Source organism: Eulemur rufifrons, chromosome 16 (genome assembly GCF_041146395.1).
Source record: "Eulemur rufifrons isolate Redbay chromosome 16, OSU_ERuf_1, whole genome shotgun sequence".
Lineage (NCBI taxonomy): Eukaryota > Metazoa > Chordata > Mammalia > Primates > Lemuridae > Eulemur > Eulemur rufifrons.
This window is the reverse complement of record NC_090998.1, coordinates 39965819-39992604: the sequence shown is the minus strand read 5'-3', so window position 1 is coordinate 39992604 and position 26786 is coordinate 39965819. Positions and strand designations below refer to the sequence as shown.

The window sequence follows — 26786 nt, the reverse complement described above, 5'->3', positions numbered from 1 at the left end:
AGTTTTGTTTTAAATGAAAGACCAAAACTTTCTGTGGCCTGGTGAATCCCCTGGGGCCTTTGACCCTGCACTAACCATGGCATTTTATCCAGGTGGAGTCCAGGGCATGAATGTGGCCAAATGGACTAAGGAACACACTTGAGTTTGTAATTTGAGACCCTGACATGTTTGTGTTCTTGGAAATCTCATCACCTTCCTGTACCTAGATTTCCTTCCTGCCTCGTAGGCCAGGCTCTAACTGAGGTTCTATCTCCACAGCAAAGCCTACTGAGGGCTGGAGGGAGAGATGGGGAGGGGAGAGGAGAATGGGGGAGAAGCACTTGATGTAGTCGTGTGGAATAAACAGTATTTTTTCTTTTGTACTGGTCTTCTTGTTTCTTGTTCACTTCTCAGGGTGGAGATATAAGGGAACCAGTGTCAGAGGCCAGGGAAGTGGCAGGGAGTGGCTTTTGCTGTCAGCTTGCAACCTGGAAAATTCCAAGGCAAGAGGGCAAGGGTTAGTGCCTTGGGTTCCCACTTCAAAAGACCCTGCTTGGGCCCTCCCACCATGACCTTCCCGGGGGACACAGGGTCTGCAGGGCCAAGGGGTATGTCCTTCCTCCTTGTAGACCACCCTTCTCAACTCCTAGGACCTCAGAATTCTCTGCTGTGCCTACTTCTTAGACCCATATTCTCTGAGTCCTAAGGACAGACAGACTGTGCTGTTGTTGCACACACTTGTAGGTCCAAGAGGTAGCTGCCTTAGTCTGTTCTGGTTGCTATAACAGAGTACCTTAGACTGGGCAGCTTCTAAACAACAGAAATTTATTGCTCACAGTTATAGAGACTGAGAAGTCCAAGATCAAGATGCCAGCAGATTTGGTGTCTGGTAAGGGCCCTCTTCCTCATATACGGGCATCTTTTCATTGTAATCTCACGTGACGGAAGGCAAAAAATCTCCCTTGGACGTTTTTTATAAAGGCACTAACCCCATTTGACTTAATCACTTCCCCAAAGGCCCCACCTCTTAATACAGCTGGCCCTCTGTAGCCACAGGTTCTGCATCTGTGGATTCAACCAACTGTAGGTTGAAAATACAGTTTTTAAAAAAATACAAAGATAATAAATAATATAAACAGAAAAGACCAATATGATACAACAACTACACAGTATTTACATTGTTTTAGGTAATGTAAGTAATCTAGAGATGATTTAAAGTCTACAGGAGAATGTGTAGATTATATGAAAATACTATGCCATTTTATATAAGGGACTTGAGCATCTATGGATTTTGGTATCCTGGGGGGTCCTGGAACCAATTCCCTGTAGATACCGAGGGATGACTGTACTGTCACATTGGGGATTAAATTTCAACAAATGAATTTTGGGGGCACAAAAACATTTGGACCAGCAGTGGCCAAGGGCAGCTGTTTGTTGGAGAGTTGGGTGACAGAGCTTGGGTATGTAGGCTGGAGCGTCCACATATGTACATGGGGCCCTTTGCAGTGAGAGATGGGGAGTGGGAAGAGAAGGCAGCCAATAGGCAGAGGGCTTGGGCTGGGGCACATTCTAGCATGGAACTTCAGGAGTCCTAGCAGTCTAACTTCAAACCTGGCCTTCCAGGTCATTATGAAAGTATACTTATCAAGATGGGAGGCTAGACCATTGTTAGTTTGAGTTATACCTTATAAAAATGTGGCTCTATGGTAAGTGGGTCTTCATTTGTATTCTTCCCCAGACCTGCCACCTGAGCTTAGAGCGGGGAGCACATCAGTCATGAGGCTTGTCTACCTCCTAGGAGTAGGGCTCATGCCATTTCCCTTATAGGTCTTCCTCCCCCGACACCTACCTGATATTGATGAGGTCTGGGCTACATAATCTAAACTGGTGAAAGTAAGGCATCACCTTTGATTCTACCCAGCCAGCATTCCTGAGCCGGGCACTGTGCTGGTGTCTGGACCATGCCCCATCACCCCACCCCCACTCAGGGGGATAATGAATGTCTAAGATTCTGATACAAAGCTTAGGAATCACAGGAACTTTACAGTATCCTGAAATAATGGAGCGAAAAATCAAATAGAAGCCAGCACATCCCCCTGCATAGATCTCACAACCCTAATATTACCTATAATCACCGGGCTGTGACTCCTCAGTCCACAGGCCAGGGGCTTGCAATAGGTACTTGATAAATGTCAGATGGATGATTGAACGCATTCCCTACCCTCTCCTTCAAGGAAATAATGACAGCTGAGTCACTGACTTTAGACTCCTGGGAGACAGTAAGGACGGGATTCTGCTTAGCTATGCAGGGTTGGTCTGTGGAATGTGGGAGTGATGGAATCTGGGCTGCAACTGGCCCTGACCAGGGAGAGAGAGCTCCCAGCAGCTCCCAGCAGCAAAGTCAGTGGGAGCTGATAGCTCTGGCTCTGACCAGTTGAGAGTGGTTCCTGGCAGTTGGCCCAGGAATGCTTTAGAGGATAGGTTTGTGGACAGATTGTATTTTTTATTCCCATGCCTGGGAAGTTCATTGCACTATGGACGGCTGTGAAGGGGGAACTGATCTTTCATGGACTGGAGAAGATGCAGGCTGATTTCTGGACTAGAGGCGAGAGAAGAGAAAAATCACAGGTTGCTTGCAACTATGTGGCTATGAAAACTGATTTACTTTCTTTCCAACTGCAGGGTCCTTCAGAGAGCCAAACTGGGCCTTGCAGCCTCCTTGGGTGGGCTGCAGGGATATGTGAAGAGGTCCAGTCCTCAAAAATGCCTGCCTGGATAATGGCTTATTCCTGTAAAAATGCTCAGTAATTGACCGAGGAACATTGACCAGCAACATTAACTGAGTTGAGTAATTGAGTGAAAAGGGAAGCTTAGGGGATGGATGGGTGCTGACCCAGGGAGCTTGAGTCCCCAAGCTTCTGAAAGAATTGCTATGTCTTATGTAAGATAGGTGGCAGGGTGCCCTTTTTGTCAATAATAACAATAGCTAACCTTTACTGATCTCTAGTCGGAGTGCTAGGCACTCTTCTAAGCACTTAACATGCACTATCTCAGGTAATTCCTACAGTAATTCTATAAAGTAAGAACTGTCGGCCGGGCACGGTGGCTCACGCCTGTAATCCTAGCACTCTGGGAGGCCGAGTTGGGCGGATCGTTTGAGCTCAGGAGTTCGAGACCAGCCTGAGCAAGAGCGAGACCCCACCTCTACTAAAAATAGAAAGAAATTATATGGACAGCTAAAAATATATATAGAAAAAATTAGCCGGGCATGGTGGCGCATGCCTGTAGTTCCAGCTACTCGGGAGGCTGAGACAGGAGGATCGCTTGAGCTCAGGAGTTTGAGGTTGCTGTGAGCTAGGCTGACGCCATGGCACTCACTCTAGCCTGGGCAACAGAGTGAGACTCTGTCTCAAAAAAAAAAAAAAAAAAGAACTGTCATTATAATCATTTTGCGGATAGGGAATTGAGGCACAGGAAAAATGAGGACTCTACTCAGGGTTGCTTTGTGAGCAGCAGAACCAAAATTAGAACCCAGGTGGGCTGTCTCTAAAGCTTTTGTGCTTAGCCTTACCCCATATAGGATCTCAGAGGTGGGTGGAATCTGGGGTTGCTATCTGTCCTGATCTTTCCAGTAGGGTTTCCACATGTTTTCACCTACCAGGGTAGACCCTGCTATGTCCCATCTAAACAGTGGTCCAGTTTCAGGACCTAATCTAGGGAAATGAACGCTTCACAATGAGCCTTAACTTTATCCAACAAGACAGAACACTGAATTTGGAGTTCTGTGCCACAGCTGCTTTGATTAATTGGTTTTATTTATTATGTCTAGTAGGAGCTATGATTTTTATTGTGGGATAAATTTACAGATGCAAAAATCTGGTCTATGATGAGTGGTGCTGGATTTCGTCTTTTCTTAGAGGCAGGGTCCCCAGGACTGCCCCTGGAATCCCTGTTTCCAATCCTGACACCGCAATTTCACTTTTAGTTACATTGGGGAAGGGAGAGGAAGGGAAAAGTCCACTCCTCCAGTCACAGAATTCCATGGGTAAATAGTCCGTAAAGTCTTTCCTGAGGGGAAACTGGGCTCAAGGGCATAATTCCCCAGGCTGACCTGCATTCCACTTCGGGGCACCAAGGCTTAGGAGTTGCCTCTCATTCATTGTTTATTTTAGAATTAATAAATGGTAAGGAAGACCTTTGTGAAATATTCATTTTGGTTTGGAATTTAAACTTAGGCTTAAGTATTTCCAAGAAGTACACGTCTGTCTTTTTCTAAGTATTTTGGCTCCATGATATTCCTGGATACGGCACAATTATCTCTTCCAAACATCTGACTACTTTTTAAAAAAAATCCATTCCCTTTGAACTATTCTTCGGTGGATGAGAAAACATGCTTTGTCCAATATGCCTTCATGGGCATAATTTTCTGAAAATTCAATATTCTCACTTCCACAAGTTTCAAAACTCATCTCTGAAAGGAAGTATAGGTAAGAAGCAGATTCCTCTTAGTTTGTAACCATCCACAGAGACAGTGTAGCATCATGCCCAGACTGCGGGGTCAGTCAGACATCACCATTCTCAAGCTGGGTGGCCTTGGACAAGCCATTTCTTTTTTCTAAGCCTCAGTTTCCTTACTTATGAAATGAACCTAGTAACCTTCTTTACAGGGGTGAATGAAGGTGAAATGAGATAATAAACCTAAAGCACTTAGTCTTTAGGGGTTGGCACTTAGGAAGGGCTCAGTAAATATGAGCCTATCCTTATTAATAGCTATTATTTGCTCTGGATGTGTACAGTTCCTAGGACTGTACCAACAGCAGGGAGGCATCACTGTAGGCAAAGCCCAGCAACCACAATCAGGGAGCTGGACTGTGGTTCCTGCTTCAGCTGCTAATTTAGGTAACATTTGTTATATATTCAAGAATAAAATTTTTGGTAAGTTATAAAGTATAATGATGGAGCAATCACTCAAGTATGTACTACTCAACTTATGTAAACTATCATAACTATTGAAGTTACTTTCGAGTTTCTCCCCTAGCCCTTCCCCCTGCCTTTCCTTAGATGAGACCACTACTTAGAATTGTGTTTATTATTTCATACTTTTTTAAAGGCGTATATGTACAGTTGACCCTTGAACAACGTGGCGATTGAGGTGCTGCTGACCCTCTGTGTGGTTGAAAATCCATAAATAACTTTTTTTTGGAGACAGTCTTGCTCTGTTGCCCAGGCTAGAGTGCCATGGCATCAGCCTAGCTCACAGCAACCTCAAACTCCTGGGCTCAAGGGATCCTCCTGCCTCAGCTTCCCAAGTAGCTAGGACTACAGGCGCAAGCCACCACACCCAGCTAATTTTTCTTTTCTTCTATTTTTAGTAGAGACAGGGTCTCGCTCTTGCTCAGGCTGGTCTCAAACTCCTGACCTTGAGCGATCCACCCACCTCGGCCTCCCAGAGTGCTAGGATTACAGGCGTGAGCCACCACGCCCAGCCAGTTTTCTTCTTTTTTGCTACTACATATGGTGCAAGTCTCCAGGTATGTGCAAGAGTTTCTATAGAACATATAAGTAGAAAGGAGTTGCAGAAGCACAGGATAATTTTCAGGATAATTTCTAAAAAGGTCTGCTTGATCTTGACCATTCTATCCTTCCTGAGTCTCAGATTCCTCATATTAAGAAACAAAACAAAGCTGGGTGCAGTGGGACATGCCTGTAATCCCAGCTACTCAGGAGGCTGAGGCAGGAGGATCACTTGAGCACAGGAGTTTGAGATCGGCCTGGGCAACATAGTGAAACCTCATTTCAAAAGAAAACAATCAAACAAAACAAAAATTTTTTTGAACATTAAATGAGACAATATATATGTAAGTGCTACTATGACATACCATACAATGTAAATTAACATTATTAAAATAGGATGATAATATTGACCCAATCTTAACTGAGAAGCAGAAGTGCACTAGTTAGTGGGAGACTGGAGTTAACATTTATTGAATCACTACTATTTTTGTTTGCATTTTGGCACCTCATTTAATCTTCACAATTTTAGGAGGAGGTATTGTTTTCACAAGTTTATGGATTAAAATACTAAGGCTCAGAGATGTAAAGTTACTTGCCCAAGCTTCTACAGCTAGTGATGGGTCTGTTGTTCAAACAAAGCATGGTTCTACCTAATAGGTGCTTTAAAATACCCTGGATATAATGCTGTACAAAGAATCTCCAAATGATATCTCTTTTTTAGTCTCTGAGCTCAGGACACATTCCTTCACTTATAGACACACATTTTGAGATAAAACTGGCTCTTACCAAGGTAAGAAAACAGGTTTAAGCCAAGAGCTCTCAGAGAGACACCTATAGCTGAAACTGGGGCAGGCTATCAACTTCAGGTCAACTTCTTTCCTTTCTCTTTCTTCATTCTCTTATTCCTCTTTCTTTCCTTTTTACATTCAATAAAGTATCTTTTTAAAAGTTCTACTGATTGCAGAACTATATCAGGAGATATATAGAACAGAAGCTTGAAAAAGACCTATTTCCTATTCTTTAGATCAGTCTAGTGAGCGAAGTAGACACATACAAAAGCATAATTCAAGGCACATTTAAAAAAATTCAGTAATGGATTACAACAGTGAACCAATACTTTTACATATAGGCAATGTCCTGCAGTGAAAAATGCCAGGCTTTGGAATCAGCTCTGAAGTTGGCATGCCAAGTTAGCTCTGGCCAATTTAAGCCCTTAGCTTTGTCTCCTTAGTGGCAAAATGAGGGTCATTATACTTACCTCTAGAATTATAATTCTAATTACAAGATTGTTTTGACGACTACTGATAATACAATAAAGCTCCTAGCAGTAGTTGATACTTAACACGATGGCCATTATTACTTAATCCTTAGAGGAAGGTAGAGGAGGTATGATTAAGCAATAATTCTTAAGTCACCAAACTAGTAAAGAAGTGAAAATGCCAGGTCAAATTGATTTTCAGATCTTTTAAATTCCAACACCTTCCTCCCCCAACAACCTTTTAAAAACCACACTTTTACCTACTTCATGCTTTCCTGTTGAAACGCACTAGGGAGAATGCGGAAGATAAGATGAATATCGAGGGAAGTGGGACTTAAGCAGGGTCTTGACCCCTCTGCAGAGGTGAGTTTAAGGAGACAGGAAGATGAGCAGGAGCAAACGTGCACACGTAGGGAGCGTTCGGAAAACCGCCCAAGAGTCCACCCGGGTGGGGAGAGTTCGGTAAGGCTACAAGGAGAGCTCCTTCTACGCCCTATAGCGCTGACTAGGTACACACCAGGTGCCAAACCTCAGATAGCCACACTGAGACATTTAAACCGTGACGCACGCCAGGTTCTGTCTGCGATCGCCCTGCCTATCTCCGGGGGCGGGGAGCCGTGGCTGACCTAGCCTATCATCGCTGCCGAGGCCGACGAAGTCTCTTCCTCATTGGCGACCGCCAAGGTGACGTCATGTTTGTCGGGCCGGCGAAGGAAGAGGGCGCCATGATTGGTTGGCGCTGGGGCGGCGGGCGGTGGAAGAGCCTGGCGAGTCTGGGTTTCAAGCCTATGCTGGACTTTCTCTTTCCATGTTTCCAGGCCTTGAGGGGCTACAGAGGGCGGGGAGTCGGCTCAGCGGAAACTTGGATTTGATTCTGAGAGTGGTGGGGTTGAAAAGGGGTGACCGGAAGTGATTTAGGGACTGACCGGAAGCGAGGCCTGGAGGGGAAAGACAGAGCGGGTCCCGGGAGGGAGGGGGCTTCCAGCAGAAGGGGGCGGGGGAAAAGGTGCTAAAGCAGCGTGGTAGCGCCCGGCCGGCGTCCTGCCGCTGCCGCTGGTTGTCTGGAAAGCAGCGAACAATCACCACTAGCTAAAGGGATAGCCCAAGGAAGGAGTGGGAGTGCGGGAGTCCAGAGCTGCCTCTGGAAAGTCTGGAATAGTTGAGCAAAAGGGGCCTCACGTTCTTGAGAGCAGGATAGGAGGGATTTTTGGAAGCCGGGACAGCCAACAGCGAGGAACCAAGTGTACGGGAGATTAGTTGTGCGGGCAGTGCTGATCGGGCTTGGGGGTGGCTAGTGGGCACTGCGTGAGAGATCTTGGTTTGGAGTTTTCTACTGTCTTGCCCCTGTTGGGTAGAATCACGCTCCGCGCCTTTGTACAAGAAACGGCGTCTCCTGGGGCAAGGAAGGAGCCAGGATGGCCTGGGCTCTGAAGCTGCCTCTGGCAGATGAAGTGATTGAATCCGGGCTGGTGCAGGACTTTGATGCTAGCCTGTCCGGGATCGGCCAGGAACTGGGTGCTGGTGCCTATAGCATGAGGTGAGTGAGATTTTCCCCAGACCCTACACCTTCTTAGTAACAAAGGCAGAATAGAGAGTAAGAAAAGGGTGGGGGAGAGAAGGTGCATAGAGTTTGGAAAGCTGTCTGCGGTTGGGAAAAGGGACTTGTTCTTTTGTTGCTTTGAGTACTGAATGTTGTGGAAGAAACGGAAAAAGAGATTATAGGCAATGTGAAGTCTGTGCAGGACCGGTGGAAGAAGGAAGAGTGGACCTTGATTAGCAACCAGATGAATATTGAGAGGCTTTGTGCCAAGGTGCACTGCTGTATCTTCACTGGCCTGCCTTAAGGCTTTACTTAATTCTAGGGTTTCTGACTTTTAAAACATAAGCCTTGAAAGTGGCAAAGAGAACTTTTAGATACTTCCAGATCTTCAGGTATTAAGCTAATTGGGTTTTTTGTTTGTTTTTTTGAGGCAAAGTCTTACTCTGTTGCTTTAAGTAGAGTGCTGTGGTGTCAGCAAGCTCACAGCAACCTCAAACTCCTGGGCTCAAGCGATTCTCCTGCCTCAGCCTCCAGAGTAGCTGGGACTACCAGCGCGCCACCATGCCCCGGCTAATTTTTCTATTTTTAATAGAGATGGGGTCTCGCTTGCTCAGGCTGGTCTCAAACTCCTGAGCTCAAGTGATCCTCCTGCCTCAGCCTCCCACAGTGCTGGGATTACAGGCGTGAACCACCATGCCCAGCCTCAAGCTAATTGTTGATAACAGAGTAAAAATTTCCTTTGAATGCTGCATTACTGCCTACATAACTTATTTGTATGCATTGGCTACCCATTCCCCAAGTATAGTTTGTTTCATTTATAGATATGCAAGAATCATGTGTGGAAACATCTGCATTTTAGAATTAGATGGGACTATAATTGGGTTTCCTAATGCATTATAAGGCTTACTCTAAGTGAGTCAAGAGACTAGAATTTAACACTTTCATTAGGTTTATGAATTTATAGGGGAAAGATCCTGTTTATGGGGAAAGTGGACAAAGTTTTCAACCTGCTAGTGAGATCCTTTAAAAGTTACGTAAAGTTCCTTTCTTACTGCAGGAAAATGATGAGTTAGAACTTAATACTTCAGCATCTTCAGGAGTCTTTGCTTACAGTTAGAATAATAAAGGCTATCCTTATGTAAATATTTTAGTGATTTTCAGGGAAATTTGAATTCTACCATGGAATGTTCTTAGTCATGAGAAATTGAAATTTAACTGTAGTTTTGCCTGCCCTTGTTTACTTAAGTTTGACCATAAATATAGAAATTAATTTGGTCTGAGAGTAACTGCCCTGACCCTGAGCTTTCACATTAGTATCTGACATATTTGATAATTTTTTTTCTTTTTTTTTTTTTGAGACAGGGTCTTGCTCTGTATCCCAGGCTAGAGTGCAGTGGCCTCATCATAGCTCATTGCAACCTCAAACTCCTGGGCTCAAGTGATCCTCCTGCCTCAGCCTCCTAAGTAGCTGGGACTACTGGCATGGGCTACCATGCTTGGCTGATTTTTTCTATTTTTTTGTAGAGATGAGGTCTTGCTCTTGCTCATGCTAGTCTTGAATTCCTGGCCTGGAGCATGCTGCCACTTCAGCTTCCCAAAGTGTTAGGATTACAGGCGTGAGCCACCTCATCTGGCCAATATTTGATAATTTTTATGCTGTTGTTTGTGTAAAGATTACCACAGCAAAAAGTTTGATTCTGTTTAGGTTACCAGAGTTTAGGATGGAAATAATTAAATGTAACTGTACTTGTTATAAAAATAGTTAATATCATCAGCAAATATTTGTTCATCTACTATGTGTACTACTATATGGTCTTTATACCATATGACCTTACATTTAAATGCTTTCCAAATCATACCCTGTGTGGTCTTCACAGATATTAGAATGGCTTGTATACTTACACATTTAGAATTTTTTTTCCAACATCAAATCCACAACAGTTTTCAAACATCACTTTGTTTTCTTGAGAGCACAGGGTGCCAAAATTTTAAATACTTCTTCCTTTGCTTTTTTTTAACCTTCCTCTTTTTCATGTATTATGTACTTTTCACTATTCTTTTGACTCTTAGACACATTTAATCTTTTGCTTTAATTTGTGTCAATTAGATATTGGTTCTCAAACTTTAGTATTCATAAGAGTCATCTGGAGTGCTTATTAAAAATACAGTTTACAAGGTCCCATCTCCAGTGATTATCTGGGGCACAGACCAGAAATGAGATTTTTAAAACAAGTTCCCCTACATGATTTTGATGCAGGTAATCCAGGGACTACATTTGGAGAAACACTACATAGAGGAGTTTGTATACATAAAGACAATGATTCTTTGCTCTTCCTGTTTCTCCTTTTAATAAGAGCTTGTGATCTTTTCATACCACTCTCCACCAATAATCTTTGCCAACTGTTTCTAAGAGTCTATGGTGGCTGGGTGAGGTTGGGTCATGTCTGTAATCCTAGCACTTTGGGAGGCCAAGATGCGAGGATTGCTTGAGGCCAGGAGTTCCGAGACCAGCCTGAATAAGAGCAAGACCCTCCCTCTACAAAAAATAGAAAAATTAGCCAGACATGGTGGTGTGGGCCTGTAGTCCCAGCTACTCAGGAGGCTGAGGCAGGAGGATTGCTTGAGCCCAGGAGTTGGAGGTTGCAGTGAGCTATTATGACCCCACTGCACTAGAGAGTCCAGGTGACAGAGCAAGGCCCTGCCTCAAAAAAAAAAATAAATAAATAAAATCGATGGATCAGTCTCTCTTCTTACACCTTTATTAGGGAAAATGTTCTCTTTGACAAGCAATTTGTTTTGTAGAATATTTTCCCTAACCTATTTGTTTTACCCTAGTTCACTTGTTTTCTGCTGCATCTTATAATGGTTTCATCTCCAGATCTGTTGCTTTATATTTTAAAAGATTCATCTTCATTGGACTTGTTTAATGTTCTTTTCATAAGTGGACCTCTAATATTATCCTTACTTTTTTCTTGTATTTTTATACATGGCACAAACTTTATAGTAAAAGTAAAGGATCTGAAGCCAAGATGACTGTTATTTTATTTATTTATTTTTTTGAGCATCAGGGTGCAGATGGGTGGAGGCTGAAAAAGGCGTCCACCCAAGATGACCTTTAAAAAAAAAAAAAGAAAAGTAAATTCCTTGAGAACATTAGGATGAGTGAAAGAAGCCAGTCACAAAAGACGACCAAACATACGATTCCACTTCTATGACATGTCCACTATAGGCAAACCTATAGAAAAAGAAAATAGATGAGCGGTTGTTGACTAGAGCTGTGGGGGAGAAAGGAATGGGAAGTGACTGCTAATGGGTATGGGGTTTCTTTTTTTTGGAGACAGAGTCTCACTCTGTTGCCCGGGCTAGAGTGCAGTGGTGTCAGCCTAGCTCACAGCAACCTCAAACTCCTGGGCTCAGTGGGACTACAGGCATGTGCCACCACACCCAGCTAATTTTTTCTATTTTTAGTAGAGATGGGATCTCTCTCTTGCTCAGGCTGGTCTCGAACTCCTGAGCTCAAACAATCCTCCTGCCTCGGCCTCCCAGGGTGCTAGGATTACAGGCATGAGCTACCGCACCTGGCCTGGGGTTTCTTTTTGGAGTGATGAAAATGTTTGTGGCAAAGGTTGCACAATTCTTACTATAGTAAAGACAATTAAATTGTACAGTTTGTTTATTTATTTATTTATTTTTTGAGACAGAGTCTTGCTCTGTTGCCCTGGCTAGAGTGCTGTGGTGTCAGCCTAGCTCACAGCAACCTCAAACAATCCTCCTACCTCAGCCTTCTGAGTAGCTAGCTGGGACTACCGGTACGCCGGCCACCATGCCAGGCTTTTTTTTTTTTTTTTTTTAATTTCTAGTTGCTTGGCTAATTTCTTTCTATTCTTAGGAGAGACAGGGTCTTATTTTTGCTGAGGCTGGTGTGGAACTCCTGACCTCAAGTGATCCTCTAGCCTCAGCCTCCAAGGGTGCTAGGATTACAGGCATGAGCTACCATGCCCAGCCCTGAATTGTACAGTTTAAATGGGTGAATTGTATGGTATGGGAATTGTATCTTAATAGAGTTATAGAAAAAAACGAGTAAAAGAAATTAAATTTTGTGTTTAAAAGGCTTTTCTCCCTTTCTCTTATTTCATTTTTTTAAAAGTTGAGGTTGAATTCACATAACATAAACTTAACCATTTTAAAGTGAACAATTCACTGGCATTTAGTATGATGTCAGTGTTGTGACACCCCTATCTAGTTTCAAAATGTTTTCATCACTCCAAAAGAAAACCCTATTAAGCAGTTGCTTCCCATTCCGTCTTTCCCTAGTAAACAACAGTCTTCATTCTGTCTCTGTGGATTTACCTTATAAAAATGGAATCATATAGTATGTGATCTTTCATGTCTGGCTTCTTTCACTTAACATGTTTTCCGGGTTCAGTCACATTGTAGCATATTTCACTGCTTCAGTATTTCATTCTTTTTTATGGCTGACTAATACAGCTTTTTGTATGTATATACCACAATTTGTTTATTCACCCATTGATGGACTTTTGGGTTGTTTCCACCTTTTGGCTATTATGAATAATGCTTGTATAACATTATGTTTATAAAGTAAATGACCACAAAATATTTGTAAACATTCATGGACAAGTTTCTATGTAGGCATATATTTTCATTTCTCTTGGGTATGTACTTAGGATTGGCATTGCTGGGCCATGTGTTAATTCTGTGTTTATAGCCAGGTGCAGTGGCTCACATCTGTAATCCTAGCCCTTTGGGAGGCCAAGTCAGGAGGATTGCTTGAGGCCAGGAGTTGGGGAACAGCCTGGGCAACATAGTGAGACTCCTGTCTCTACAAAAAATAAGAAAAATTAGCTGGGCATGTTGGTCAATGCCTATAGTCACAACTACCTGGGAGGCTGAGGCAGGAGGTCTGACTGCTTGAGCTCAGGAGTTTGAGATTGCAGTGAGCTATGATACTGCCACTGCACCCCAGCCTGGGCAACAGAGCAAGACCTTGTCTCCAAAATAAATAAATTAAAAAGAATCAATCAATCAATCTATTTGTGTTTACCTTTTTGAAGAACCACCAAACTGTTTTATGTGGCAACTGAACCATTTTTACCCACAGCATTGTACAGGGTTACTATTTCTCCACATTTTCACCAATGCTTGTTATTCTCCATTTAAAAAAAATTTTTGTACAGACATCCTAGTGCTATGAATTAGTATTTCATTGTGGTTTTGATTTGCATTTCCTTAATGACCAATGATATTGAACATCTTTTAATGTGCTTGTTAGCCATTGGTATACATTCTTTGCAGAAATATCTATTCAAGTCCTTTGCCGAGTTTTTAATTGGGTTGTTGTCATTTTGCTGTTGAGTTTTAAGAGTTCTTTATATATTCTGGATAATAAACCTTTACCAGATACAGGTACACCTCATTTTATTGCACTTCACTTTATTGCACCTCACAGATACTGTGTTTTTATAAATTGAAAGTTTTTGGCAACCTTGTGTCCAGCAAGTGTATGGGTGCCATTTCTCCAACAGCATGTGTTCACTTCCTCTCTCTGTGTCCCATTTTGGTAATTCTCACAATATTTCAAAGCTTTTTTGTTATTATGAAAATCTGTTATGGTGATCTGTGGTCAGTGATCTTTGATGTTACTATTTTAATTTTGGCACCAAGAACTGTACCTATATGACAGCAAACTTAATTGATAAATGTTGTGTGTCTTCTAACTGCTCCACTAACCTGGCCATTCCCTCATCTCTTTCCTTCTCCTTGGGCCTCCTGATTCCCTAAGACACAGCAATATTGAAATTAGGCAATTAGTAACCCTATAACAGCCTCAGAGTGTTAAAATGAAAAGAAGAGGCACATGTTTCTCACTTTAAATAAAAAAATAGACATGATTAAGCTCAGTGAGGAAGGCACGTTGACAGCCCAGACAGGCCAAGAGTTAGGTCTGTTATGCCAGTTAACCTAGCTGTGAATGCAAAGGAAAAGTTCTTGAAGGAAATTAACAGTGCTACTCCAGTGAACATATGAATGATAAGAAAGTGAAATATCCTTATTACTGATATTGAAAAATCTTAGTGGTCTGGATAGAAGATCAAACCAGCCACAAGATTCCCTTAAGCCAAAGCCTAATCCAAAGCAAGACTCTAACTCTCTTCAATTCTGTAAAGGCCAGGAGAGGTAAGGAAGATGCAGAAGAAAAGGTTGAAGCTAGCAGAGGTTGGTTTAGGAGGCTTAAGGAAAAAAGCCGTCTTCATAACGTCAAAGTGCAAGGTGAAGCAGCAGGTGCTGATGTATTATTAGAAGCTGCAGCAGGTTATCCAGAAGGTCTAGCTAAGATCATTGATGAAGGTGGCTGCACTAAACAACAGATATTCAATGTAGATGAAACAGTGAAATAGTCTTCTATTAGAAGAAGATGGCATTTAGGACTTTCAGAGGTAGAGAGGAGAAGTCAATGCCTGGTTTCAAAGCTTCAAAGGACAGGCTGACTGTTGTTAGGGGCCAATGAAGCTGGTGACTTTAAGTTGAAGCCACTGCTGATTTACCATTCAGAAAATCCTAGGGCCTCTAAGCATTATGCTATATCTACTCTGCATGTGCTCTTATCAATGGCTTTGTTAAAAACATCTGTTTTTAGCATGGTTTACTGAATATTTTAAGCACACTATTGAGACCTACTGTTCAGAAAAAAAGATACCTTTCAAAATATTACTTTACTGCTCATTGACAATGCACTTGCTTACCCAAGAGCTTAGATGGAGATGTTCAAGGAGATTAATATTGTTTTCATGCCTAACACAACATCCATTCTGCAGCCCATGAATCAACGAGTAATTTTGACTTAAGTCTTATTATTAAAGAAATACATTGTTTAAGACTATAGCTGCCATAGATAGTGATTCCTCTGGTGGATCTGGGCAACATAAACTGAAAACCTTCTGGAAAGGATTCACCATTAACATTAGTGATTCACGGGAGGAGGTTACATTATCAACATTAACAAGCGTTTGGAAGAAGTGGATTCCAACCTTCATGGATGACTTTGTGGAGTTCAAGACTCTGTGGAAGAAGTAACTGCAGACATGGTGGAAATAACAAGAAATAACAAGAAAACCAGAATTAGAAGTGAAGCCTGAAAATGTGACTGAATTGCTGCAATCTTGTGATAAAACTTGAATGATGAGGAGTTGCTTCTTATAGATGAGCAAAGAAAGTGGTTTATTTTTTTAAATATATTTAAAAAAATGTGGAATGCTTCATGAATTTTGGTGTCATCCTTGGCAGGGGCCATGCTAATCTTCTCTGAATCATTCCAATTTTAGTATATGTGCTGCCAAAGCAAGCCCAGAAAGTGGTTTCTTGAGGTGGAATCTCCTGGTGAAGGTGCTGTGAACATTGCTGAAATGATGACAATGGATTTGGAATATTACACAAACTTAGTTGCTAAAGCAGCAGCAGGGTTTAAGAGGATTGACTCCTGTTTTTAAAGACGTTCTGCTATGTGTAAAATGCAGCATCACATGCTACAAAGAAACCTTTCTTAGGAGGAAAAGTTGATCAATGTAGTAAACTTCATTGTTGTCTTATTTTAAGAAATTGCCACACCCAACCCAGCCTTCAGCAACCACCACCCTGATCAGTCAGCAGCCATCAACATTGAGGTGAAACCCTCCACCAGCAAAGAGATGATGACTTGCTGAAGGCTCAGATGATTGTCAGCAAGTTTTAGTAATAAAATATTTTTTAATTAAGGTATGTACTTTTTTTAAAAGACAGAATGCTACTGTATACTTAATAGGCTACAGTGTAGTATAACATAACTTTTATATACATTGGGAAACTAAGAAATTTGCCTTATTAGAATATTCACTTTATTGAGGTAGTTTAGAGCTGAACCTGTGAGGTATGCCTGTATGTGGTTTATAAATATTTTTTTCCCAGCCAGGCACGGTAGCTCATGCCTGTAATCCAGTACTTTGGGAGGCCACATTAGGATTGCTTGAGGTCGGGAGTTTGAGACTATCCTGAGCAAGAATGGGACCCTACTGAAACAGTCTCTACTAATAATAGAAAAATTAGCTGGTGTAGTGCTATGCCTGTAGTATAAGCTACTCAGGAGGCTGAGGCAGGAGGATCACTTGAGCCTGGAAGTTTGAAGTTGCAGTGAGCTATGATGAGGCCACTGCACTCTAGCCAGGGCAAAAGAGTGAGACTCTGTCTAAAAAAAAAAAAAATTCTCCCTTGCTATAGGTTGTCTTTTCACATTTTTGATAATGTCCTTTGATGCACAAAGTGTTTAATTTTGATGAGGTCTATTTTATTTGTTCTTTTCTTTTGTTGCTCATGCTTTTAGTTTCAACTTCATGAATCTATTGCTGAGCCAGGTGAAGTTGCATGGGCTGTTGTCCCAGCTACTTGGGAGACTCAGGTCTCAGGTAGGAGGATCACTTGAGCCCAGGAGTTCCAGGCTGTAGTTTGCTATGATCCTGCACTGGGCTACATAGCGAAACTCTGTCTCTATTTAAAAAAAAAAAAAAGAAAGACTCTATTGCCAACCTGGGGTTCATGAAAATTTACCCTTGTGGTTTCTAATTTTAAGAATTTTATAGCTTTAGCTATTTAAGTTATTAATCCATTTTGAGTCAAGTTTTATATTTGGAATGAGGTAGGGGTCCAGCTTCATTTTTTTGCATGTGGGTATCCAGTTGTTCCAGATACCATTTGCTGAAGAGACTATTTCCTCATTGAATGTTCTTGTCATTCAGTCAATTGGTCATAGATGTAAAGATTTATGGTTTATTTCCAGACTCTCAGTTCTGTTTTTTTTTTTTTTTTTTTGAGACAGGGTTTTGCCCTGTCATCTGGTCTAGAGTGCAGTGTCGTCATCATAGTTCACTGCAACCTCAATCTCTTAGCCTCAACCAATCCTCCTGCCTCAGCCTCCCGTGTAGCTGGGACTATACGTGTGTGCCACCATGCCTAGCTAATTTTTCTATTTTTTGTGAGGGGGTTCTTACTCTTGTTCAGGCTGGTCTCTAACTCCTAACCCCAAGCGATCCTTCCACCTTGGCCTCCCGGAGTGTTAGGATTACAGGCGTGAGCCACCTCACTCAGCCCTATTCTGTTTGTTGATATGTCTATCCTTATGCCAATCTCATGCTGGTTTGATTACTGTAGCTTTATGATAAAGTTTTTTTTTTTTTTTTTTTTGTTGAGACAGAGTCTCACTTTGTTGCCCAGGCTAGAGTGAGTGCCGTGGCGTCAGCTTAGCTCACAGCAACCTCAGACTCCTGGGCTTAAGCGATCCTACTGCCTCAGCCTCCCAAGTAGCTGGGACTACAGGCATGCGCCACTATGCCCGGCTAATTTTTTCTATATAGATTTTTAGTTGTCCATATAATGTCTTTCTATTTTTAGTAGAGACGGGGTCTCGCTCAGGCTGGTCTCGAACTCCTGACCTTGAGCAATCCACCCGCCTCGGCCTCCCAGAGTGCTAGGATTACAGGCGTGAGCCACCGCGCCCGGCCTATGATAAAGTTTTGAAGTTGGGAAGTGTGAGTCCTCTCACTTTTTTTTTTTTGTTTTCAGTATTGTTTTGGCTATCTGGGGCCCCTATAGTTCCATATGAATTTGCGGGTTAGCTCTTCTATTTCTGTAAAAAAAGGCCATTGAAATTTTGATAGGGATTGTATTGAATCTATAAATAACTTCAGGGAGATTACCACCTTAACAATATTGCTTGTCAATCCATGAACAAGGATGTCTTTCCATTTATTTAGGTCATCTTTAATTTTCAGTAATATTTTGTAGTTTTCAGTGTACAAGTCTTGCATAGTATTCTTTTATAATCCTTTCATTTCTGTAAAATCAGTAGTAATATCCCCAGTTTCATTTGTGATTTTATTTATTTGTGTCTTCTCTCTTTTTTTCCTAGTCTTCCTCGCTAAGAGTTTCTCAATTTTGTTGATCTTTTTAAAAAATAGACTTTTGGTTTTGTTGATTCTCTCTACTTTTTAAAAATTCATTATTTCGTTTATCTCTGCTCTAATCATTATTATTCCTCCCTTCTGCCAGCGTTGGGTCTGATTTGTGTTTGTTTTTCTAGTTCCTTAAAGTGTGAAGTTAGATTATTGGTTAGAGGCCAATTGTGGTGGCTCACACCTATAATTCCAGCACTTTGGGAGACCAAGGCAGGAGGATTGCTTGAGGCTACGAGTTTGAGACCATCCTGCGCAACATAGCGAGACCCTGTCTCTACAAAAAATTATTAATAAAATATTATCCTGGCATGGTGGTATGTTCCTGTGGTCCAGCTACTCTAGTGGCTGAGGCAGGAGAATCGCTTGACCCCAGTAGTTCAAGGCTGTGGTGAGCTATGACTATGCCACTGCAGTCCAGCCTGGGTGATAGAGTTAGACCCTGTCTCTTATTTAAAAAAAAAAAAAAAAAAGGATTATTGATTTGAGATCTTTTTTATGTAGGCATTTACCGGCCTAAATTTCCCTTGACTATTGCTTTCACTGCATCCCATAAGTTTTGGTATGTGTGTTTTCATTTTAATTTGTCTCAAAAGTACTTTCTAATCTCCTTAGTGATTTCATCTTTTCACCCATTCGGTGTTTAAGAGTGTGTTGTTTAGTGCTCACTGCAGCAGCATATATATTAAAATCGGAACAATACAGAGAAGATTAGCATGGCCCTTGAGCAAGGATGGCATCCAAATTCGTCAAGTGTTCTATATTTTTACAATTTCAGTTAGGAGGAATAAGTTCAAGAGATCTATTGTACATCATGGTGACTATAGTTAATAAAAATATACTGTTTACTTGAAAATTGCTAAGAGAGTAGAGTAGCTTTTATGTGTTTTCACCACAAAAAAAGTGGTAAATATATGAGGTAATACATATGTTAATCAGCTTGATGTAGTCATTGGTACACCTGATGGTATCCCAATAGTCTCCTGAGCTCTGTTCTTTTTCTTTTCTTCTTCTCCTTTTTTTTTTTTCTGAAGGCAGGATCTAGCTCTGTCTCCCAGGCTGGAATGCAGTGGTATTATCATAGCTGTTACCAGAGCCTCGAACTCGTGGGCTCAAGCCATTCTGCCACCTCAGCCTCCCAAGTAGCTGGCACTATAGATGCACAGCACCGTGCCTGGCTAATTTTTTTTTCTTTATTTGTAGAGATGGAGTCTCATTGCCTTGCCCAGGCTGGTCTTGAACTCCTGGCATCAAGTGATCCTCCCACCTCAACCTCCCAAAGTGCGGGATTACAGGCATGAGCCACTGTTTTTGGCATTTTTCTTCATTCATTTTTCTTTCTGCTCGTCAGCTTAAGTAATTTCAGTTGTCCTATTGTTGTGTTTAGTGATTCTTCTGCCTGCTCAAGTTTGCTGTTGAACCCTATAGTGAAATTTTTATATTTCACTACTTTTTTGTCCAGAATTTCTTTTTTGTTCCTTTATGTAGTTTTATCTTTTTATTGATATTCTTTACTTGTTTATACATTGTTCTCTTGATTTCCTTTAGTTTTTGTTCATGGTTTCTTTCAGCTCTTTGAACATATTTAAGACAGTTAATTTAAAATCTTTGGTAAGTTCATTTTTGGGGCTTACTCTGGGTTGGTTTTGGTCAATTTCTTTCTTTTTTTTTTTTTTCCTATGAATGGGCCATACTTTCCTGTTTCTTTGGTTGCTCTGCAAATTTTTACTGAGAAACAGACATTTTGTGTATTGTAATGTGGTAACTCTGGAAATCAGATTCCACTCCCTCCACAGGGATTGCTGTTGTTACTTGATGAAAGTCACAGTAGTCTATTTGTTCAGTGACTTTTCCAAACTGTTTTTGCAAAGAGTATTGTCCTGGTTGTGTGTGATCACTGTGATCTCTGTTCTTTTATCTGTGTGGTCTTTCAATGAATTGACAGATTTCTTAAGATGCTTATATTCAATAGGAAAAGAAATTTTAAAAAAAGTATTCTATCTCTTTAAATCTACTTGTCCAATGCTGCTGGGGAAATTATTTCCGCTGTGTGGGTTGAAACAATGCCAGCCTCTGTGGCAGCTCCTCGGCAATCAAAAGTAGTGATCAAAACATATAACCTTGGCCAGGTGCGGTAGCTCAAGCCTGTAATCCTAGCACTTTGGGAATACAAGGCAGGAGGACTACTTGAGGCCAGGAGTTCAAGACCAACTTGAGCAACATGGTAAGACCCCCATCTCTACAAAAAAATAGAAAAATTAGCCAAGCATGGTGGTGTGTACCTGTAGTCCTAGCTACTTTGGAGACTGAGGCAGGAGGATCGCTTGAACCCAGGAGTTTGAGGTTGCCAGTGAGCTATGACAATGCCACTGGACTCTAGGCTGGGCAAGAGAGTGAGACCCTATTTCAGAAAACTAAACAAACAAAAACCCCGACATAACTTCAGTTTTTGGAGGACAAGGCCCCTATTGCCTACCTGACCACCATAAAGCTACAACAGGAACTCAGGTCACCATCCCCACAGCTGCCTCTCACAGGGTTGTGCTGTGCCGAATGCTAAAATTCACCAACCTTTTTCTTCATCAAGCACTCCTTTGGATGTTGCAAGTGTTTGATTAGACCCCAGCATTCTAAATAATTGTTTCAGAGCAGTTCTTGCCATCTCAATAGTTGTTTTGGTGAAGGGACCAATTCCTGGAGCTTCCTACTCCATCATCTTCCTGTAACTTCTGTCCCTAATTTTCAACAGCCTTTTAATTGACCCAACTCTGCTTCTCACTCAGCACAAGTATGCGTGTGCACACACATACCACCCATCCAGTCTGTTCTCTACATAGAAAGCTTTGTAAGTGTGTGTTTTGTTCATTTAAAAAATAATTCCAGAGAGGATTCTGGGAAGTTGGTGAAGTAGGAAGCACCAAAAATCTATCTTCCCACCTAGACAGAATTGTACTGGCAGAATCTGTCTGATGCAGCTATTTTGGAACTCTGGAGTTTATTGAAATCTTATAACTGCCAGGGGAATTATTTCCAGGATAGGATGGTAAATTTTGGTTAATTTCATTCAATTTCAGCTGTTAGCACAATAACAGCTGTCCATCTCGCACCCCTCAGCCCCATGGCAGGCAGTTGTGCATATGTTCCTGGAGCAACTTGCACATAGTTTATGGGACCCAGGGTGGGCAAAAAAGGTCCTGTCTTCCAAATATTGGAAATCTGCTCTGATCACATGGCTGCTTTTTATCACAAAGTTGCAAGGAGGCAATGGCCATTGTTGTTGCACCTCTCCCCTTTGTTGCAAGCCCCGCCCCACTACCACTGATGGGACATCTAGGATATTTAAAGGGTTAGGACCTTACTTCCCTCCTCTCCTTCATTTCCCACCTCCCCCCCATTTGAGAGCCAGATATTGATGACTAGGACAATCGAAAGCAACCAAATATATGATGGAAATTAAGAAGTCATTGTGCATGCCCAGGGAAGTAGGAAGGCTCAGAAAAGACCTGAGAAGATGTTAAGTTTATACTTCAGGCTGATCCTTGACACAGAGACACCTACAGCAGTCAAACCTCAAAAACAAAAACAGCAAACCCTTGGTTTTCAGGAGAATCTAATTTCCAGATTTACCACATTATAGGATTCAAATATCTAGTTTTCAACAAAATAATCACCAGGCATACAAAGAAACAGGAAAGTATAGCCCATTCAGAGGAAAAAAATAAACCTACAGAAGCTATCCCTGAAAATGACCTGATGATGGATCTACTAGACCTGCGGTCCCCAACCCCCAGGCTGTGGACTGGTACTGGTCAGTGTTAGGGACCAGGCCACAAAGCTCTGCTCCCCTGCCACCGTATTTGTGGAAAAATTGTCTTCCATGAAACTTAGGAACCTGGGGGCCGCACAGCAGGAAGTGAGCTGAGGGTGAGTGTCTGTATTTATAGCCACTCCCCATTGTTTGCATCACTGCCTGAGCTCTAGCCCCCCAACGCCCTTCCATGGAAAAATTGTCTTCCATAAAACCAGTCCCTGATGCCAAAAAGGTTGGGGACTGCTGCACTAGACAATGGTTTTAGAATAACTGTCTTAGTATGCCCTGAGAATTAAAGGAAGACATGGAGAAAGTCAGAAAAAGTATGTATAATAAAATGGAAATATGAATTAAGAGATAGAAAACCTAAAGAGAAACCAAAAAGAAATTGTGGAGCTGAAAAGGACAATAACTGATGAAAAATTTAGTATAGTGATTCAGAGGCAGGTTTGAGCAGGCAGAAGAAAGAATCAGCAAACTTGAAGATAGGACAATGTTAATTATTGAGTCTGAGGAATATGAAGAAAAAAATATTGAATGAAAGTGAACGGAGTTAAAGGGACCCGTGGAACACCATCTAGTGAGTACATTGTGGGAGTCCTAGGAAAAGAGAAAGAGAAGTGGGCAGAGAGAATATTTGGAGAAATAATGGCCAAAAACTTTGCAAATTTGATGAAAGACATGAATATAAATATCCAAGAAGTGAACTAACTATAAGAAGGATGAACTCAAAGAGATCTACACTGAGACACATCATAATTAAACTGTTAAAAGACAGAGACACAGAGAATTTTGGAAGCAGAAAGAGAAAGTCAACTCATCAGATATAAGGAATCCTCGAAAAGGTTTTCAGCAGATTTCTTAATCAGAAACTGGAGAGCAGAAGGCAGTGTGTTGACATATTCAAGGTGCTAAAAGGAAAAAACAAACAGACAAACAAAAACCCCCTGCCAGCCAAGAATCCTATATCTGGCAAAAATGTCTTTCAAAAGTGAGGGAGATGTACAGCAAGGTGACTATAGTTAATGACAATATATTGTATTCCTGAAAAATGTAACTAGAGCAGATGTTAAAAATGATAACTGTGTGATGTAATCCACTTGTTAATTGGCTAGATTTAACTATTCCACAATGTATATATACTTCAGTACAGTATGTTGTATATGGCTAAAGCATATAATGTTATCTGTCAATCTAAAAGTACATATATACGATTAAAAATTGAAAGAGAAATTAAGACAAAAACTGAGGGAGTTTGTTACCCCTAGACTTGGCCTGCAAGAAATGCTAAAGGGAATCTTGTAGCTAGACAGTATCTTAAAGCTATATGAAGAAATAACGATCTCAGTAAATGTTACTATATGGGTAATTATGAAAGCTAGTATTATTGGTGTTTGATTCAACTTTTTGTTTTGTTTTGTTTTGTTTTAGAGAATGTTGCTCTATCACCAGGCTGGAGTGTAGTGGCACCATCATAGCTCACTACAGCCTTGAGCTACTGAGCATTCTTCCTGCCTTAGTCTCCCCAGTGGCTGGGACTATAGGCATCCACTACTATGCCCAGCTAATTTTTCTTATTTCTTGTAGAGATGGGGTCTTACTATGTTGCCCAGGCTGTTCTCGAACTCCTAGCCTCAAGCAGTCCTCCTGTATTGGCCTTCATGTTGGGATTATAGGTGTGAGCTACCACACCTGGCCTGCTTTTTGTTTTCTACATGATTTGAGACTAGCATATTTAAATAAAACACAATTATTAGTCTAAAAGCTAGTATGATTGTAACTTTGGTTTGTAATCCACACTTTGCCATATGATTTAAAAGACTAATGCATGAAAATTAATAGTTTATGTTTTTGGATACACATTATATAAAGATATAATTTTATGACATCAGCAACTGAAAGGGGTGGCATGAAGCTGTTAAAGGAGCAGAGTTTCGGTATGTTATTGAAGTGAAGCTGGTATGAATTCAAATTAGTGTTAAAAATTTAGGATGTTAATTTTAATTCCCCATGGTAATCACAAAGAAAATAGCCAAAAAATATATACAAAAGGAAATGAATACAAAATTTCAGTACAAAATCAATGAAGTACAAAAGAAAACAGGCATGCAGGAAATGAGGGACAAAAAGCTATAAGGCATGTATTAATAGAAAACAAATAGCAAAGTAACAGAAATCCTTCCTTGTCAGTAATCACTTTAAATGTAAAATGAGTTAAACTCTCCAATCAAAAGACAGAAAGGATTTTTTTTTTAAATGTCCAACTGTATACTTTACACAAGAGACTCATTTCAACCCAAAGACATAAATAGGTTGAAAGTGAAAGGATGGAAAAGGATATTCCATGCAAATAGTAACTAGAAGAAATCAGAAGTATCTATACTAATATCAGACAAAATAGACTTTAAATCAAAAAACTTTACAAGCAACAAAAAAGGAACTTATATATAGTCAGGCACCACATAATGACATTTTGGTCAATAATGGACTGCATATACAACAGTGGTTATATAAGATTATAATTGAGCTGGAAAATTTCTTTTACCTAGTGATGTCTTGATGGTCCTGACTCTGTGTAGGCCTAGGCTAACGTGTTTTAGTTTTTAACAAAAGCCTTTAAAAAGTTAAAAAAATTGGCCAGGCGCGGTGGCTCATGCCTGTAATCCTAGCACTCTGGGAGGCCGAGGTGGGCGGATCGTTTGAGCTCAGGAGTTCGAGACCAGCCTGAGCAAGAGCAAGACCCCATCTCTACTAAAAATAGAAAGAAATGATATGGACAGCTAAAAATATAGAAAAAATTAGCCGGGCATGGTGGTGCATGCCTGTAGTCCCAGCTACTCGGGAGGCTGAGACAGGAGGATCGCTTGAGCTCAGGAGTTTGAGGTTGCTGTGAGCTAGGCTGATGCCACGGCACTCACTCTAGCCTGGGCAACAAAGTGAGACTCTGTCTCAAAAAAAAAAAGTTAAAAAAATTAAAAATAGAAAACTTATAGAATAAGGATATAAAGAAAAAATATTTTTGTACAGCTGTACAATGTGTTTGTGTTTTAAGCTGTTATTATAAGAGTCAAAAAGTTAAGGCCGGGCGCGGTGGCTCACGCCTGTAATCCTAGCACTCTGGGAGGCCGAGGCGGGTGGATCGCTCGAGGTCAGGAGTTCGAGACCAGCCTGAGCAAGAGTGAGACCCCCGTATCTACTAAAATTAGAAAGAAATTATATGGACAACTAAAATATATATATACAAAAAATTAGCCGGGCATGGTGGCGCATGCCTGTAGTCCCAGCTACTCGGGAGGCTGAGGCAGTAGGATCGCTTAAGCCCAGGAGTTTGAGGTTGCTGTGAGCTAGACTGACGCCACGGCACTCACTCTAGCCTGGGCAACAGAGTGAGACTCTGTCTCAAAAAAAAAAAAAAAAAAGAAAGAAAAAAAAAAAGAGTCAAAAAGTTAAAAAAATTTAAGTTAATAAAATAAAAAAGTGACAATAAGCTCAGGATAATTTATTATTAAAGAAAGAGAATGATGTTAAAATTCAGTGTTGTCTAAATTAGCAACGTTTATAAAGTCTAAAGTAGTATATAGCAATGCCTAGGCCTTTACATTCATTCTTCACTCAACTGGGTCACCCAGAGCTTTTGTACCATATTTTTAGTGTACCTTTTCTATGTTTAGCTATGTTTAGATACACATGCTTACCACTGTGTTACAGTTGCCTACGGTATTTAGCATAGTAACATGCTGTACAGGTCTGTAGCATGACAACAATATGCTATACCCTTTTCTTTTCTTTTCTTTTTTTTTTTTTTTTTTGAGACAGAGTTTCACTTTGTTGCCTGGGTAGAGTGAGTGCCGTGGCATCAGCCTAGCTCACAGCAACCTCAGACTCCTGGACTCAAGCGATTCTACTGCCTCAGCCTCCCAAGTAGCTGGGATTATAGGCACACCCCACCACATTTTGCTAATTTTCCTTTTTTTCTTTTTTTTTTTTTTTGAGACAGAGTCTCACTCTGTTGCCCGGGCTAGAGTGAGTGCCGTGGCGTCAGTCTAGCTCACAGCAACCTCAGACTCCTGGGCTTAAGCGATCCTCTTGCCTCAGCCTCCCGAGTAGCTGGGACTACAGGCATGCACCACCATGCCCGGCTAATTTTTTATATATATATATTTTAGTTGTCCATATAATTTCTTTCTATTTTTAGTAGAGACGGGGTCTCACTCTTGCTCAGGCTGGTCTCGAACTCCTGACCTCGAGCGATCCACCCGCCTCGGCCTCCCAGAGTGCTAGGATTACAGGCGTGAGCCACCGCGCCCGGCCTAAATTTTTCTATTTTTAGTAGAGACAGGCTCTGGCTCTTGCTCAGGCTGGTCTCAAACTCCTGATGTCAAACAATCCCCCACCACCACCCCGCCCCAGCCTCCCAGAGTGCTAGGATTACAGGTGTGAGCCACTGCACCTGGCCTAAAATATATTTTAAATACTCATATTATGTCAGTTTTATATGTAGCCAATATCTTCTACCAGTTTGTGGCTTATCATTTCACTTTCTTTATAAGATTATTTATTAGATTTTATTAAAATTAGCTTTACGATTAATACACTAATGCAAAGGTAAAATTTAGTTTTCTCTTTTGAACAAGATTTGCATATGCTATTAATAGAAATAACAAAAGATTTTTGTTCACCTTTCAAATA

At 41.2% G+C, this 26786-nt stretch overlaps 1 protein-coding gene and 2 non-coding genes across 5 annotated transcripts in view; 2 read left to right on the top strand and 1 right to left on the bottom strand.

Moving 5' to 3' along the window:
* Positions 1-7486: 7486 nt before the first annotated feature.
* Positions 7487-26786, top strand: part of TFCP2 (transcription factor CP2) — a 54823-nt gene continuing 35523 nt past the window's right edge. For all 3 annotated transcript variants that reach the window (XM_069490019.1, XM_069490018.1, XM_069490017.1), the window contains exons 1-2: positions 7487-7634; positions 8107-8288. In XM_069490019.1, the coding sequence (XP_069346120.1) occupies positions 7560-7634; positions 8107-8288 (257 nt within the window). In that variant the 5' untranslated portion in view covers positions 7487-7559. The remainder of the gene's footprint in view (positions 7635-8106; positions 8289-26786) is intronic.
* LOC138397691 (U6 spliceosomal RNA) lies at positions 15550-15651 on the bottom strand. The gene has a single exon (XR_011235822.1). It is a non-coding gene; the product is annotated as a U6 spliceosomal RNA (small nuclear RNA).
* On the top strand, positions 18948-19054 carry LOC138397698 (U6 spliceosomal RNA). The gene has a single exon (XR_011235829.1). It is a non-coding gene; the product is annotated as a U6 spliceosomal RNA (small nuclear RNA).